Below are 18,640 nucleotides of genomic sequence, written 5' to 3' on the forward strand. Positions count from 1 at the left end.
TTAAAAATACTGAGTTGCCAAATGGAATCTCTCCTTTAGCCCTCCTTTAATATCTAAATAAAGCTTCAAATTTTTCTTGATAGAAATCATGCACAATTTTAAAATTATATTCCTAGGTACTTGTTACTATGGTAAAAAGAATCTTTAAACATTTTCAAACATTATGTGTTAGTCATAGCTTTGTCTTTTAATTTTTGTATCCAGAAACCTTGTTAAAACCCTTATTAATACTATATGCGGATTCATTTAATACATAATCATACATATATATTTTTAAAAATTTATTTATTTCTCCCCTCCTCCCTCCACTGTCTGCTCTATGTGCCCATTTGCTGTGTGTTCTTCTGTGTCTGCTTGTATTTTCATCAGGTGGCTCCAGGAACCAATCCTGGGACTCTCCGGAGTGGGAGAGAGGTGATCGATCATTCTCTTTCGCCACCTCAGCTCCCTGGCCTGCTGTATCTCTTATCGTCTCTCCTGTGTCTCTTCTTGTTGTGTCATCTTGGTGTGCCAGTTTGCCACACTGGCCATCCTGCCTTCATCCGGAGGCCCTGGGTATCGAACTCTGGACCTCGTTTATGGCAGATGGAAATCTAATTGCTTGAGCCACATCTGCTTCCCCATAATCATATTTTCTGCACATGACAGTTTTGTTTTCTTCCTTTACCAGCCTTTTCATTTAATTTTCTCTCTCTTATTACAGCACTGGCCAGGACCTCTACTAGAAAGTTAAAGGAAAGCCATGTTAATAGGAATCCTTCTTTTGTTACAACATTAAAAGGCAAGCTTTCAACATTTCCCATAAGAATGAAACTTGTGCTAGGTTTTTTTTTGTCAATTCCCCCTCAGCAGATATGTTATCTTCTAGCCTTAATTTGCTAAGAAGAGTTAGTTCGTGAATATATGGCTGTATTATGCTTTTCCTACATCTATGAAGAAGTTCATGAGAATTCTGTCTTTTAATGTCTTTTAATGTTTTAATGTGGCAAATTATACAGTGATTTTCCAATGTTCACCTTGCAATCCTGTGATAAAACCAGCTTGTAAATGATATATACTGCTTACATATTGTTGGATTTGGCTTGCTGATAATTAATACTTAGGATTTCTAAATTGACGCTTTTAAGTGCCATTAGTCTACAATTTCTCTTTTCTGTATTGCCTTTGACAAGCTTTAGTATCAAGATTATTCTCTGAAGTAACTGATTTAACATGGGAAATATTTCTTATTTGAATGTGTGGTATCATTTACCATAGAAGCTACCTTGGCCTGGGATTTCTTGATTAGAAGATTTGTCTATTTAATTCACATGAGCTCCTATCTTTATTATTGGCTTCCTTCTACATTCTTTGGATTAATTTTCTTCCTTTTATAGTTTCTTATTTTCTAATATTTGCTCCTAAGCCTATACGTTCCCCCTCTATGATGTGCTTTAGCTATAGTCAACAATTTTAACTATGTAACACTATGATTCAATTCAAAGTTTCTAATTCCTACAGTATTATTGTTTAGTTACTGATTTTGAGAGGTCAGGTGAACGTATGGCATATGGAAGTAGAGAAGAATGGTACAGAAAAAAAAGACATGAGAGTTGAATGACAGCACAAAATGCACAAACATGCATGGAAGAAGACAACAATGGAAAAGGGGCAGAAAGTATATTTGGGAAAATGATGGCCCAAAATTTCCTAACCCTTATGAAAAACATATTTATATCGAAGGACAATGTACTCCAAACACTGAATAGACTTAATCCAAGGTACACTATTCAGTATGTCGAATGCTAGTGATAAAGAGAAAATTCCAAAAGCAGCAAGAGAAAAGAAATTCGTCACATACAAGGGATGCTCAGTAAGATTAAGCGCCAATTTCGCACCAGAACAAATGGAGGTGAGAAGGCAGTGATATGACATATTTAAGATTCTGAAAGAAAAAAAAAAAAACCCTGCCAGCCAAGCACTCTTTATCTGGCAAAACTGTCCTTTAAAAATGAGGGCGAGTTTGAAGTTTTCATAAACAGAAAACGAGAGTGTTCATGACAAAGAGACCAGCTTTATAAGATATAGTAAAGGGACGGCTGAAGCCTGAAGGGTAAAAACAGAAGAGAGAGACTTGGGAGTGTAGAAATGATTATCAGTAAGAGTAATTAAAAGAGTAAAAAGATAGACAACAGTACAAGATGACACAGGAAAGTCAAAGGATAAAATGGCCAAAGTAAGAAATGCCCCTACAGTACTAATGCTAAATATAAATGAGTTGAACTCCCAAAACAAAAGACACTGACTGGCAGAATGGATAAAAAAACGAACCAACCTGTATGCTCTCTACAAAGGAATCACCTCAGATATAAGGACAAAAATAAGCTGAACATGAAAAACTGGGAAAAGATAATCCATGCCAACAGTAACCAAAAGAGAGATGGATTAGCTACACTAATATCGGACAAAACAGATTTTAAATGCAAAACTGTTGTAAGAGACAAAGGTAATTAAAGAACTGCAAGAGAAATCAACAAATATCTGGAGACAATGAAAATGAGAAAATAACATAACAAAACCTATGAGCTGCAATGAAAGCAGTGATGAGAAGGAAACTCATAGTCCTCAAAGCTTATATTAAAAAAGCAGAGTTAAAATAAAAGACCTAAACCACACTTGGAGGAAGTACAAAAATAGCAAACTAATCCCAAAACAAGCAGAAGTAAAGAAATAACAAAGGTAAGAGCGGATATAAATGAAATGGAGAAAAAAGCCAAGAGTAGGTTCTTCGAGAAGATCAACAATATTGACAAACCCTTACTTAGCTGGACTGACAAAAGAAAAAGAGAGAAGAAATAAAAGGCCTCAACAAACAAGCACAGTAAAGAGATTGACTCAGTCATCAAAAACTTCCCAACAAAGAAAAGCCCAGGACCAGATGGCTTCAGAGGTGAATTCTACCAATCATTCCAAGAAGAATTAATACCGATCCTGCTCAAACTTTTCCAAAAAAATTAAAGAGGGAATACTACCACCTAACATTCTATGAAGCAACATCAACCTAATACCAGTCAGATAAGACATTACCAAAAAAAGACAATACAGACAAACTGCTCTAATGAATACAGATGCAAAAATCCTCAAAAAAATACTTGCAAACTGAAATTAACAGCATATTAAAATAATTATATACCATGATCAAGTGGGTTATATCCCAGCTATGCAAGGGTGGTTTCAACACAAGAAAATTAATTAGTGTAATAAGTCACTTTAACAAATAAGAGAAACATCATCATATGACCACCTCTATTGACACAGAAAAAGCATATGACAAAATCCAGCATCCTTTCTTGAAAAAAATAACTGAACTAGGAACAGAAGGAAACATCCTCATCATTATACAGGGCATCATGAAAACCCTCAGCCAAGCACATTCAATGGTGAAAGGCTGAGAGCATGCCCTCTAAGATGGGGAACAAGACAAGGATGCCCTGTCACCACTGTTACTCAACATTGTACTGGAAGTTCTAGTAGAGCAGATGGGCAAGAAAAAAGGGAAAAGAAGGAAGAAGAAGGGAAAAAAGGAAGCCACATCAGAAAGAATTAGTAAAATGTGATCCAATATTTAGAAAATCCCAAAAAATGGACAATGAGACTCCTGGAGATAATAAAACAAATTCAGCAAAGTAGTGGGATAAAAGATTAACATGTAAAAATCAGTAGTGGTTCTAAACACTTGAAAAGAACAGTCTGAGGAGGAAATCAGGAAACAAATTCCATTTACAATAGCAACTAAAATAATCAAGTATCTAGGAATAAATTTAACCAAGGATGTAAAAGATCTATTCTCAGAAAACTACAAAACATTGCTAAATAGAAATTAAAGACGACACAAACAAATGAAGGACATTCTGTGTTCATGGATTGGAAAACCAGTATTGTTAAGATGTCAATTCTACGCAAACTGATTTATAGATTCGAAGCAATCTCAATCATAATTCCAATAGCCTACTTTGCAGAAATGGAAAAATCTATTACCAAATTTATTTGGAAGGGAAAGGAGCAAAAAATATCTTACAAAAGAGAACCAAGTTAGTGGACTCACACTTTCAGACTTTAAAGCATATTACAAAGCTACAGTGGTTAAAACAGGATGGTATTGGCACAAAGATAGACATTTAGGTCAATGGAATTAAACTGAGAGTTCAGAAACAGACCCCCACACGTCACTATAGTCGATTTCTTTTTTTTTTTTTTTAATTTTAGGAGCTATCAGGGATTGAACCCAGGACCTTGAACATGGGAAGCAGACACTCATACCAGAGCTATACCTGTTCCCCTCAACTGGTTTTTGAAAAGGTTACCAAGCCTACTCAACCAGAACAGGACAGTCTCTCTGAAGAAGTCGTGTTGGAAGAACTAGATATCCATATTCAAAAGAATCAAAGAGGACCCATATCTTATACCACATACAAAAATTAATTCAAAATAGATCAGAGAGCTAAATATAAAAGCCAGAACATAAAACTCCTAGAAGAAAATATAGGAAATCATCTTCAAGATCTTTTGGTAGGTGGTTTTTTAGACCTTATATCCTAAGCAATGAAAAAAAAACCCAAACAAACAGATAAATGGGGTTTTCTTAAAAATAAATGTTTTTGTAACTCAGGACTTTTTATCAGGAAGGTATAAAGGCAGCCTACTCAATGGGAGAAAATATTTGGAAACCACATATATGCTAAGAGTTTAATATCCATAATACATAGAGATCTTACAACTCAACAATAAAAAGACAAACGATCCAATGACAAAATGGACAAAAGACATGAATAGACAGTTTTCCAAAGAGAAAATACAAACAGCAAAAAAGCACATGAAAAGATGTTCAACATCATTAGCTATTAGAAAAATGTAAATCAAAACTACAATGAAATACCATTCCATACCTATTAAAAAAAAAACAGAACTGCAAGTGTTGGAGAGAAAATGGAGAAATAGGAATGTTTATTTACTACTGATGGGAATGTAGAATGGTATAGCTGCTATGGAAAGCTGTTTTGCAGTTGCTCAGGAAATTAAATACAGATCTGCCATATAGTCTGGCAATTCCACTTTTACGTACCAACTGAGAAGAATGCAAAGACATTTGCACACCGACGTTCATAAATATGGCAGAGGATGGACAGAAGAACTGAAAGGTAAACACTAAGGGGTGGGTGGGGGGTTTCTTTTTCGAGTAATGAAAATGGTCTAATATTGATTGTCCTGATAAATGCTTTGGGACTACACAAAATCTACTGAATGTACAGTTTGGATGGTTTGCATGGTATATTAATATATCAATAAAATAGCTTAAAAAAATAGAAAGAGAACAACAGTCTGTACTCTATTACAATCATTCTGTACTTGAGGGACAGGAGTATTAACATCTTCTTTGTTGATGGAATAGGCAAGATGATAAATCTAGATCTTAAGAATGCCAGGGAGGATTAGGCCTAGAACTGCTGCAGGGTGCCTAAGAGTTACCTCCCGAGAGCCTCCATGTTGCTCAAATGTGGTCACTCTCTAAGCCAAACTCAGCATGTAAACATACTACCTTCCCCCCACCATGGGACATGACTCCCAGGTATAAGCCTCCCTGACACCGAGGGATTACTACAATCACTAACTGGTGATACAACTAGAAAAAGACCTTGAATAAAAGGGGAAAATGGTAAAGACAAATGAGTTTATATGGTTAAGAGTCTTAAAAAAGAGCCAGGAGGTCATCAGAGGGGTCATGCTTATGCACGCCTCACAGCAGGATCCCAGAGACAGCATAGAAAATACAACCCCAGGTACTGGTGCTCCTGAGGGCTATGGAGACCCACAGGTTCTAAGGTCATGGCAGATGGCTCTGGAGTTCAGTGCCTTGTCAGTGGGCCCTACTTTGGAATCTGTGTTCCTGAGTGTGATGGAGTTGAACTCAGATGTGAACTTTCTATACAAGCCTCTTCTGTCACTTCCACTGAACCTGTAGTTGGCACTGGGGTTGGTGTATATCCAAGAGACTTGAATCTCTGGACTGGCCACGTGCTAGCTGGGCCCTGAGCCTCAGCAGAGTTGCAACTCCTATTCTCCAGTTTGTTGGACTTACACAGGTCAGCTAACAGGGAGGTGAAGATGGTCAACCACCACACCAGGGAATTGAGAGTGCCTTCAACTCCAAGCAGGAGAATCGCATCCATCCATCATGTGGGATCTAAGCCCCCTCTCGATATAGAGGTCAAGTGTACATCACCAACCCAGGGTCCACAGGATGGAGGAATTAAATATGTATTAGAGTGAACTTACTGGTATTCTACCATAGAACTATTGTAACTAGTAATGGAAGAAACTGCAGCACTGATCTGGAGAAGGTGGCCACAGTAGTTGCTGAGGGCAGGGAAAGGGAAGAAGAGATGAGATGGAGGGCATTTTTGGGACTTGGAGTTGTCCTAAATGATACTGTAGGGACAAATGCTGAACATTATACATCCTGCCATAACCCACTGAATGGACTGTGTCAACTGCAACGTACACTATAATCCATGCAGTGCAGCAGTGCTCCAAATGCATTCACCAAATACAATGAATGTGCCACAAAGATGAAAGAGATTGTTGATGTGGGAGGAATAGGGGTGGGGTGGGGTGTGGGGGATGTGGGAACCTCATATATTTTAATGTAACATTTTTGTGGATCTGTGTATCTTCAAAAAAATAATAATTTAATTTTTAAAAATTGGCATGGAAAAAAAAAGAATCAAGAGACAGGAATGAATGCAATCAACACATAAATCCTAAAAAAACTTACAGAAAATGCCCTCAATTGTGTACTCCCACACTTTTCTCCCCAATATACAAAATACATTTCCTAATGTTTCTATTCTATCTATACAGAAAACTACATTGCAATTAATTGGAAAGTGGAACTCACATTTCATTAAAAAAATAATCTGGGAAGCAGACTTGGCCCAGTGGACAGGGCATTCGCCTACCACATGGGAGGTCCGTGGTTCAAACCCTGGGCCTCCTTGACCTGTGTGCAGCTGGCCCACACGCAGTGATGATGCGCCCAAGGAGTGCCCTGCCACGCAGGGGTGTCCCCCTCGTAGGGGAGCCCCACGCGCAAGGAGTGCGCCCCATAAGGAGAGCCGCCCAGCGCAAAAAAAAGTGCAGCCTGCCCAGAAATGGTGCTGCACACATGGAGAGCTAACACAAGATGACAACAAAAGAAACACAGATTCCCGTGTCGCTGACAACAACAGAAGTGGACAAAGAAGAACATGCAGCAAATAGACACAGAGAACAGACAACTGGGGTGGGGGGAAAGGGGAGAGAAATAAATAAATAAATAAATGTTTTAAAAAAAATGTATAGTTATAGGGAAAAAGTTACTCTTATATGTGGACAGAATGAAAGAAGAGAATAAGACGTAATACCTTATCTACTAACATTCAAATGTAACTTTAAATCTGATTTTAAAAACAAAAGCATTTTTGGCTCAAGAAAAATATCTTCCTTTCGCCTTTCCTCTTTATTATCTAAGCAGTAATTTTATATCTAGCTTCATAATCCATTTTTGTTGGTTTATTCTAAAAATTATATAGTAGTAATGACCGAGATTTTATAATTCAAATTTCTGTATATGAACATTATGGACACAGTTGCTATGAAGTTATAAATATCAAATTTAAAATGCCACAAAAACACTAAACCAGTTTGAACAATATGCAAAGAAGAAAATGTCAGCTGCAAACTTCTCAACATTACCCGAACAACTATTCTTACGATGCAGGAATGGCAAATAGGTTTTGTTTTAACATGCCAACTCTAACCAATTGTTTTTTTTCCCCCTGGAATTACCATGTTGCAATTTCTGGGATAGTTTCAGCAGGAAAGATGCTATGACTTATGCCATAAGAGTGTAAGAAAAAATGGTTATGTTGAGAATTCTAACACATGCACGAAATATCTGCCATCCCTCTCAGTGAGTCTCACAAAGTACTGGTTTGAATTAATAGTATCTGAGTTCTCAGTAATTCCAAGATAGGCAAGATATTAAAGACACTTCTTGAATTTTTCTCACCCTTCAGTGTGACAGTCTACATGCAACGTTTTAAATTTACTCAAATTTCTACAATTAACCAACTATATACCTGGCATGCCAGTGGCAAGACCCTGACCAAAAGCCAAAGTTGGATTTGCTGCTGCAGCTGCTGCAAGTGATTCTGCTTGCTGCCCTTGCTGTCCCTGATTGGGAGTAAGAGGGCGCTGACCTGCTCCAGCACGGAGAACCTAAAAAGGACAAATAATATTCTTTCCTTAAAAAGCGAAACTATGAAACAATAGATAAATAAGTGTATCTCGGACAACTTTGTATATATTACAAAGAAGGTTAGCTTTGAATAGTCTCTGAATATATCTGCATACAATGCAATGTAGATTTAGCATTTAAAAAATACAAAATACTTTAACATCAAAAAAACAACACACACTTGAGTGGCTCTTGACAATTAGAAAAACCTACAAAGCAACATGGAGGCTCTAGAAAGTCTTTGAAAATAATTATTTCTAACATTTGGGCTCTTTAACTTACCAGAGTAATACTTTCAAAAAAGATTTGTTTGGGGGTAATTGGGAAATGGCAAAATCTTAGATTAAGACTATAAAGATAACGTAAATTTTGTTTATTATTTTCTAAGGTTGAAAACAGTAATAAAGAAGTTTAAGGGAACAAATTAAGTATGATTACTGAGTCGTTAACAGACTAATGCTAAATGACACTTCAAGTTTAGAGAATTCAGAAACTAATAAAGGTGGGTCAAAGCTTTATTTTAACTTAAAGCCTTATGGTAATAAAGAGCACAAGAGTTATATCAAAACAAGTGAAAACTCTTAAAGCTGATCAAATTTTACTACTTTATAATACACAGCAACTGTAGTAGTGATTATATTCAAGCATGATGAAATTTCACAAAGACAGAAATTCAAACAGTTTAGGACAAAGTGTCTTCATTTTAAGTCCCATCCACATAAGTAAGCATCAGATACAGGTGTGTGCACAGCAAAAGTAGTGTTATTTTTATATTTCCCATGAAAAGACATAGGTTAAAAAAATAGTAAATTATTTAAACATACTATGGGAATGATCTCCAAGGACTGAGCCAGAGGACCACTTCAACAAAGCATCAATATAGAATTTAAAACTATAGTAAAGGCAATTTAGAATAAAATTTCACCACCAACTAAGTAACACCACACTTGTCATTATACTGCTTCTTTTGGTATAAATATGATGAATATGGTACCAAGAATCCTGATGTTCATCAACAGTGTTTTTACAACTTTATCAAGATAATTTTATGACAGCAGTTGAAATTAACAAAACCAAAAAACCCACAAAAAACCAACTTTGCAATTAACATTTCTCATCCTGTTTGAAAAACTTCCTTTTTTTTTGGGGGGGGGGGGGTACTGGGGATTGAACCCCAGACCTCATACATGCAAAGAAGGCACTCAACTACTGAACTACAAGGACACTGCCTATCTGAAGAACTTAAAGCTAAATTTAATAAAAATATTTCATCTTTTCTTGGTTAAAATATAGAATACTCATTATTTTCCTTTTTCTGGTCAGAAATATTTCAAATAATAATTTAAATACCCAGAGGAAAATTAAGTGATGTTTACTTGGTAAGAACACTTCTGGGAGCAGATGTGGTTCAAGTAGTTGAGCACCTGCTTCCCACATGGGAGGTCCCTGGTGCCTCCTAGAGACAAACAAACAAAACCCAACAAATGAAAAAACCAGCTCAGGTGAGCCAATGTGGCTCAGTGGTTGAGTGCTGGCTTCCCACCGACAAGGTCCAGGGTTCAATCCCTGGCCCTGGTATCTGAAACAAACAAAATAAAACAAAACAAAACAGAACATTAATATTAATCTGCTTTAAGAAATGATGAAAAGAAATTTCAAAATTGCTAGAGACTTTAAGACAGCAAACAAATAAACGTAGAAAATGGAATACAAACAAATCCTTAAATTCAGACACTGCTGATTAAAAGAACACAACCATGGAAATAAGTACTTGCATATCAACTATATGCCAGCTACTAAACTATATACTGAGGAAAGAAAAGAGCATAAAGACACAGACCTTGTACTCAAAGAGCTCACAGAATTTCAAAGAACCAATCTTCAGGCATTATTTAATGAAGGAAGGACTATACCTGTTGTTGTCCAGGCTGACCTTGCGATGCTGCTTGCTGATTTGCTGTGTTGTTTGCTGCAGCTGCGGCTGCAGCTTGTTGCTGAAATATATTGGCTGGATACACCCCCCACGGAACACCGTAATACTGAGGTGGAACCACTGCTGGACCTAACCGCCACCCCCCCGCAAAAAAAAAAGAAAAAGAAAATAAGTCGCTATAGTCATATGATGGTCAGTTATCATTAGATTAAAACCGAGGACAGTACATGAGACTATTAGAAGACAATGTCCTTATAATTCTCCACTCACTTATACCACTTTATACCTTTTCTGATTCTATTAAAGTGTGAGTCACATAATGATTATTAAAAGCTTATACCATTTTATACCTTTTCTGATTTTATTAGAGAGGAAGCATGATTCACATGATTCTTAAGAGATTAACAATTCAGGAGATGAGAGTTTCCTTAATGCAGATATGCGTCACTAAATTCAAGGTTGTCAATGAACTGACAGGACACTTAACCAATATTTACTGAATGCCAAATTATGGGTCTGGTATTGACAAACATAGGTAATATATACAGAGAACATTACACATCTCATGCTCAATTCATTCAAAACTCTAAAAAAAAAGTATCATCTGCCTATTGAAAAGAAACACAAAAACATAACAAGATTTTATCTAGCTTTGCAATCTACAACACAAAACTAGGGAACTTCCGGCACCAAGCTTGTTGTAACAGTATTTTAAGCGCACACCCTGTATTTAAAAATAGTGTTCATATCTGAAACAGATTCTCACAAAACAACTGAAAATCACACGGAAACAAATATGACAATAATGTCTATTCTATTAAAAAATAGGACCAGCAAGTGAATTCAAAAAAGAACCAGGGGGAGCAGATGTGGCTCAGGCAGCTGGATGCCCACCTCCCACATGCGAGGTCCTGGGTTGGGTTCCCAGGGCCTCCTAAAGAAGATGAGCAGACAATGAGCAAGAACAAGCAAGAAATAGATACAGCTCAAGCAACTGGGTGCCTGCCTCCCACATGGGAGGTCCCAGGTTCGGTTCCCACTGCCCCCTAAAAGAAGAAACAAACAGACAACGAGCAAAATCAAGAGCAGACAATGAGCAAAAAGAATGACCAAACAGATGAGGAAGCCATCTGGGCGGGGTGGGGCATGCGGGAGATCTATTAAAAAAAAAAAACACACAACAGAAGAACTAGATAATGTAAGCACAGAGGGAAAAAGTACTGATTTCACTTTGTTTTGGAAGAAAATACCCAATATAACTGACTGAATTACCGAAAGGAAAAGCTTTAGGATGTTTAATGATAAAATAATACATTTCCAAAGATAGTAAGGTAAATACAACCTGCAGTTGTATTCCCCCTACCTAAAACTATCTAACACAATAGCCAGGAACTACAGGTGTACTACTGAGCAAATAAAATGTGAGTCAACCAAATCGAGATGTGCTCTAACTATGCAGTAAAACATCTACTGATTTAAAAAATATTGATTACATGATGAAATGACAATATTTTGAATATGATGGTCTAAATCAAATATATTGAAAATTAATTTCTTATTTCTTTATGTGGTTACTGGAAAATTTAAAATTACTTATCTGACTTATTCAATATTTCTACCAAACAGCACTGGCCTAGAAAGCCTTAAATCGAGAATGCTATTCCTTTCAGACCCATAAGTTAATGACTCTTTGTATGCACGGCACCAGGAAGGATCACATACTTACAGAACCATGAGCAGATCTATAACCCAAAGCTACTAAATCTGTTAAGTTAGTTTCAGTCTATCATCAAACAACAATTTGAAATTATTATTATTTTTCTTTCTAAAACAAGGTTCCTACACTCCTAGGAAAAGAGACTATTCCATAGTTATGATAACAAGTAACTATTAGAACTGGATTTAAACTTGTCTAATGGATCAGTGATAGTTCACTTCAGTGACCCTATCTCTGAAAGCCAAAAAATTAGTGGGAGTGGGTGTGGTTCAGTGGTTGAGCACCTGCTTCTCAAGTATGAGGTCCTGAGTTCAATTCTGGTACCTCCTAAAAAAAAAAACCAAAGTGACCGCCTCAAAGCTCTGTATGTCAGTCAATCAGCAGACCCACTCCACTGAATACCCTTCTAAGGCTCACATCAACCCATTCCACACTTAAAGACTCATTTCTGTCCTGTGACCAACCCACACTAAAACAAACTTCCCCAAATTTTATATATTAGCAAATGGCTTAACTTAATGACACTGTGCCTGACTAGCACAACTCTTCCTTAAATAACAAAGTCACTTGCTTATTATTTCATATTATGGGTAGCGGTCTCATCCTTTGACAGTTTTATCTCTTTGTCCCCTAACTTGCTTGTACTTTTTAATACTGCTAAACAAATTTTACTTTATAATGCTTAACTCTTTTAAGATTACTGAAGCTCTTTACCTTACACTCTCCCTGAACTGGGTTTCCTACCATCTACCCCCAGCTTATTTTCTTTACTTTGCATTATCTCTGTGGGTAATGGGTTTGATCACAAGAATGGCAATATGTGGTTGACAATACAGGATTTCCAAATCTACAAAACTGAAATGTAAACCAACTACGTATATGAGGAAAAGCGTTACTGCTTAGGCTTTCTCTTGTAGCACTACAGGTGAAAATAAATCAACCATACGGAAATTACACATCATTCTGGCTAAATATTTCTATTTTTCCTAGGAACTTCAAAGTGCCCAAACAAAAACAAAAAACACAAAAATTAACACTAAATCCAAGGATGAACAGTAAGTTACCTGCTAATGTTGCTGCTGCAGCCAATCCTGCTGCAGTATATGGATCAGTCCCTGGAGGAGCAGCACTAATAATATATGGATTTGGCACAAATGCAGCTGGTGCAAGGCCTGCTGAGAACACACCTGCTGTATTTAAAAAGGGTAGAAATAATGAATAAAAATATAAAGCATGGCTTTCTCTATTAGGTAAAAAGACATTTCTACTCTGATTCTGGGAGAGGTTGGGGAGGAAAGTACATGACATTGTATAGGCATTTCAAACTGGGGACTCATCTTTCCTTAAATTATGGAAAATTCTCAGCTATTCTCCCTTTTCTTACATTCTCTTCATTGTCTCTTTCCAGTATTCCTGTTATATATATGCTGGTGTTTTTCAATCCCTACTCTGCCCCACAGCTTTTAATTTCTCATTATATTTTCGATATACTGACAACTATGAGCTATTTCAGTGCTCTCAGAGACTCCCTCAGTTTTATCTTTCATTCCTTTACTCGAAGATGATATCCCATTTTATGCAGCCAACCTATGACTGTTTGGTCAATGACTTTCAGTAACAAGATTCTGAAATGGTTTTCACATCACTTTGTTTCAAGGATCTCTGATCTCCGATGGCTAAGTCCATTGTTAAAGATTTGAAATATACTAATTTTTAAAGTTTTGAGGGTTTCTCTAATTTTTACCTCTTACATATAAACACTATTATTTGACATATATGACTGCTTTCTGGTTTATCTTTCTGGTTTGCATTATAATTTTTGTTTGAGACACCATGCACTCATCTCTCCAATAGATGAGATCACAATTGCCTCAACTATACACTAATGGGTCAAGTTTCCAAATTAAGTATTTTATTAGTAACTTGGGGACTGTTACCCTATTCAGTAAGCAAAACTCTAAATCCCAATCCTAGCAGTAGGTAGGCCCTTTGTTTGTTTACCCCACCTTTCAACCCTCTGCATAGTTTTATTCCTAATTTACTCATATGAATTTTGCCTAAATTTCCTGTATTGCAGAAATTCCCTATCCACCTCTGCACTCCTGTTCTTTACTCTTTTTTTTTTGAGTGTAGATATCTATGCTAAAGCATTAAATAATATTTTCTCTTTCAGTTTGGTTTTAATGTGCGCTCATTCCATCATTCTTTTATCTGTTTATATTTTAAATGAGAAAACATGAACCAGTATTCTTTCATCTATACCGAAGGCAAGAGATGAAAGAAAATTTAAAAATTAGTAACTGAACAACATGTATGTGCACACAGAGGCTAGACTCATTTCTTTTGCTGAAAGGCTTCAGGTTAAGATTGAACAACCAGAAGTCCCTTATATACCGTCATTGTTGTTTTTTCACCCAGTAGAGTGAGCAATTTAGAACAGAGAGATTATGTCCTGCCTTAAGTCTATAAGCTATCTAACACACAGTGTTGGGCACAAGAGGCACTGATCAATAATTTTGAATTAATGTATTATAACTCTGGATTTAACTTGGTTTAGGAATTTGAAGGCAGGCGATTAGGATTGGCTCATAGTTGAACACTGTAGATCTTCACCTTTAAAATCAACCAACTGCAAGTGCCTCCAATATGATGGCTCCTCTTGACTGAAACTGTAAGCTCCCCACAAGACCATGAGATAGAGAAAATCTTTCTAACCATAGTGCATAGCATATAAAAGGCACTAATATGTGAATGCAGAATGAATTTGAATTCATAGGAAGCATTTATGTAAAAAAAAATCATTTGAGGCTGTTCTAGATATTTTAAGTTCAATGGATAAGTTCAGCCCTCTGCATCAAATATGAAGCCTGTTTTACTATAACTTCATAGCTGTATTCTTAAAACAACATGGCCAATCAAAATAGCGGCTTTGAAAGTAGAAAGAGTTTAGGAGCCACTAAGTTATTCTTCCTCTAAGAACTTCTATAATAAATGTGTTTTTCACTATTTCTAAATAGTTATAATTGCACAGCTATCAAAATGTGCTGAAAAAACCCAGCAACTAGAACTTCAAGTAGGATGATACTCAAAAAAGTAAAGCAACAACCAGGAATTTTATAACCAGTCAGGCTATGCCTTGAGATACAAATGCTACAGTTTTGAACACAAAAGGACTCAGAATATGTTGCCATGACTTTTTAGAGCAGGGATTGGTAAACTTCAATCATAGGTCAAGTGCTACTTGCCACGTTTGTAAGACCTGTGACTAAGAATAGTTTTTACATTTTTTAAATGATTGGGAAAAAAATTTCAAAAGAATAATTTTTAACCTATCAAAATTATATGAAGTTCAAATTTCAATGTCCATCTGTAAAGTTTTATTGGAACACAGACACAGTCATTTACATATTATCTAGGGTTACTTTCATGCTATACCTGCAGAGTTGAGTAGCTGTGACTGAAACCATAAGGCACAAGAAGCTTAACATATTTACTATCTGGTCCTTTGTAATAGAAAGACATGCTAACTCCCATTCTAGAAGAATTTTGTAGAGCTCCACTGTGGAAGATGGCGGTCACTACCACCATCTACATGGTCACTATACCAGAGGTACGACATGCAGTTACAGACCACTTTGAAATGAATAGTCTCAACTGCGATGTGCTCCAAGTGGGGGAAATGCAAACCTGATTTCAAAGACTTACTATGAAGAAAAAGGTAAATTCCTCATTAGTTAAGTTTTATATTGATTACATTTTGAAGTGATAGTATCCTGGAGGAATAAAGTTAATTTCACCTATTTTTACTTTTTAAAAAGGTGGCTAGTAAAACACTGAAAATTACATACACCTTGCATTTCTTTTGGACAGTGCTGTTCTATAGGATGAGCTACTGGCCAGCCAAGAAATAACTGCAAACTTTGATAAATTATGTCTTCTTAAAAAAATATTTTCATTTTTATTAAGGCTTTTGAATTTATTTGCATAGGGCTGTACAAAGCAGCTATAAAATTTTTCCTTCTGTTTACCATGTGAAATACTTTAAGGCAAAAAATAATAATATCTCAATTCTTAATAAGGAAAAGTATGATACAAAGCCGGACAAAAACTGCAGACACATGAATACAAACCTAGAGGCTAATTCTCATGTATACGTACTAGTGTAAAAATAAATAAAACATTAATAAATTGAATCTAAAAGCACAACAAAAGAATAACATGCAAGTCTTTTTTAACCCAAGAGTGGAAGGATAAGTCAATTATTATAAAATTTAGAAATCAAGCCTTAATAAATACAAGTTTTAGTGTTTTTTTTTTTTTGAGGCAATGGGGGGCATTGAAACCAGGACCTTGTACATGATAAACAGGAGCTCAACCACTGAGCTACACCAGCTCCCCAATAAATACTAGTTTAAAGATACAATGAAAGAGAAGCCAATTACAATAAAAAGACAATAAAACACCTATAAATCTACAAATGGAACTTATCAAGAAATATGCAAACAAGGAAAATTTTAAAGCATCAAAAACAATAAATACTTAAGTCAACCTGAACAAAAGGCTGTATAGTGTTCTGGGATAAGACCACTTTGTCATAAATATGACAATTTTCATTAAGTTAATCTGAAAATTTAACTTAATCTTCTCAAAGTTGATAAGTTTATTCAAAAATTCACATGAAAACTCAAATAGGAAAGAACAGGAAAAAAAAAAAACCCCAAAAAAGAGAAATAACGGTAGACTAGTCAGCTGAATAATAAAACATTCCATAAAGCCTGAATAAACAGTGTACCAGCCCATGAATAGAAAGGAATCAGTACATTTCAAGCAATGAAGAGAGGGAAGGATTAAGTACATGGATAATGGGATTTGGGGAGAAAGAGAAAAGAAACAGGTTCAGAACGCACGCTTCTAGTAGAGGTCATCTAGAAATGTGTACTACTTTGATTAAACCATCAAATTAGGGACCTGGGAAATCTTACTAGACAGATCCAGAACAATACAAAGGTCAGAGAAGAGATCAACTTAGTATATATCCCCCTTCTGTAGATTCTGATATTGAGAGTATTCACAACTTTTCCCACCAGGATATAAATCAAGTTTAGCCAAAATCAGGTAGGCAGGAACTTCTGTATTCTCTTGGCAATTTCACACGAATCTATAATTACTTCAAAATAAAGTTTTAAAAATTACTGTTCAATTCAATTTACTTCATACTCTACTATGAGAACGGTCAGAGTCACAAAGATAGCTAGGAAGTAAAACAATTAATGAAACAAATCATGATATGGCAATCAGCAAGATTTATCTGTAATTAACAAACAATAAAGATATGCACTTGATAGGAAAACACACAAGCAAAAAGGAAAAAGCAAAAAAATCTCAACACTGATATCATATACCAATGTGTAGACTCTTAGAGTAACAAATTTATAATTACAATAATTCACCTTACAGTAAAGACTAAAGTCAGACACCAAATACCTTAAGGAAGTAAAGAAGAAAGGGTATTTTAAGAATTTTCCTTGGGATATCCAATTTTTAAAACAAATATTGACTTGATAATAGGCACAAATAACTACACTTGAATGAATTTCCAACTGTTTTACTCCTTCAACTTCACATTGGGGAAAAAAAACTTACATGTATTTTATCGAGTTAAAATTTTATCAAGGTATAAATTTTTATTTAACAGTGCAAAAAATATATCATCAACCAGTAAATGAAAAAGGAAGGCATTCTAAACTCTTGAACACAAGATTTTCCAACAGTCTAATTAAAATTAGAACTTATAATGACTCACCTATATGTGGCTGCTGAGCTGCAGCCAGTGCATATTGCTGCTGCTGCGCTGCAGTTAACTGCTGAACTGTTAGTGCATTAGTCCTCTGAAAGAGCTATTGGGGAAAATATTTAAAGCAAAGATCAGTGTCAAAGCATTTCATTTCTACTTAAAAAGCTAGGGGAAAGAGTATTTTAAACACTTACTTGAATCACTCTCACAACTACCAGGACATTATCTCCAATAAAACACCAAGAGCTCAAGAACCCCTACCACTACTGTCAATGCCTTGTGGCACTTCAGGCTACACCAGTATAGTTAGGAGGAGCTTTTTACAGGAGGACCATGCTTTACCTGCTGCTGGGAATTGTAGTCAAAAAGGCCCACAGCAGCTCCTGAAGAGTCCACTGGTACCTGATTACCAGGATAGTCAAACTGTAAGGAATCCAAACCAACTTGTTCCATGGCATCCAGATTCTGAGTTTCAGGATTTGAAAATTCTTCAACAAGTGGTTTATTAGCTGTAGGATTAGGAAGAGGCCCCAATCCTTCTGAGGGATTAGTACTGGGGCCCAGGCGCTCAACTACTTCAGTTGGAGAGGCTTGACGACTTCCAGGAGTACGACTACATAAGGCAAACAGAAAAGCAACATGAATAGAAGTAATAAATAAGGTGAAATGGGGAAATAGAAAAATCATGAAAGACAAATGGTGACCAAATACAGACAGAAAATTAGGCAACCTGGGTAACTAACCATTCAACTTTATCACATTTTTTCTATTTAATATAACTTCCTCTTAAGAGTTGAGATGGTTTATTTTTCCCATTTTTTTTAACTTAAAATTATAGTCTTAGTGTATGCATTTTTTCTTCCCCTCCCCCTCCCCCTCCCC

At 36.0% G+C, this 18,640-nt stretch overlaps 1 protein-coding gene across 19 annotated transcripts in view; it reads right to left on the minus strand.

The window, feature by feature from the left end:
* PUM2 (pumilio RNA binding family member 2) overlaps window positions 1-18,640 on the minus strand; it is an 86,502-nt gene that overhangs the window by 33,382 nt on the left and 34,480 nt on the right. For 12 of the 19 annotated variants that reach the window (XM_058287667.2, XM_058287665.2, XM_058287663.2 and 9 more), the window contains 5 exons: window positions 18,101-18,371; window positions 17,768-17,861; window positions 13,029-13,154; window positions 10,228-10,376; window positions 8,157-8,295 (listed from right to left, as the gene is read on the minus strand). In XM_058287667.2, coding sequence (XP_058143650.1) covers window positions 8,157-8,295; window positions 10,228-10,376; window positions 13,029-13,154; window positions 17,768-17,861; window positions 18,101-18,371 — 779 coding nt within the window. The remainder of the gene's footprint in view (window positions 1-8,156; window positions 8,296-10,227; window positions 10,377-13,028; window positions 13,155-17,767; window positions 17,862-18,100; window positions 18,372-18,640) is intronic. The other 7 variants (XM_058287668.2, XM_058287666.2, XM_058287664.2 and 4 more) reach the window with 1 other exon arrangement.

Source organism: Dasypus novemcinctus, chromosome 25, assembly GCF_030445035.2.
Source record: "Dasypus novemcinctus isolate mDasNov1 chromosome 25, mDasNov1.1.hap2, whole genome shotgun sequence".
NCBI lineage: Eukaryota > Metazoa > Chordata > Mammalia > Cingulata > Dasypodidae > Dasypus > Dasypus novemcinctus.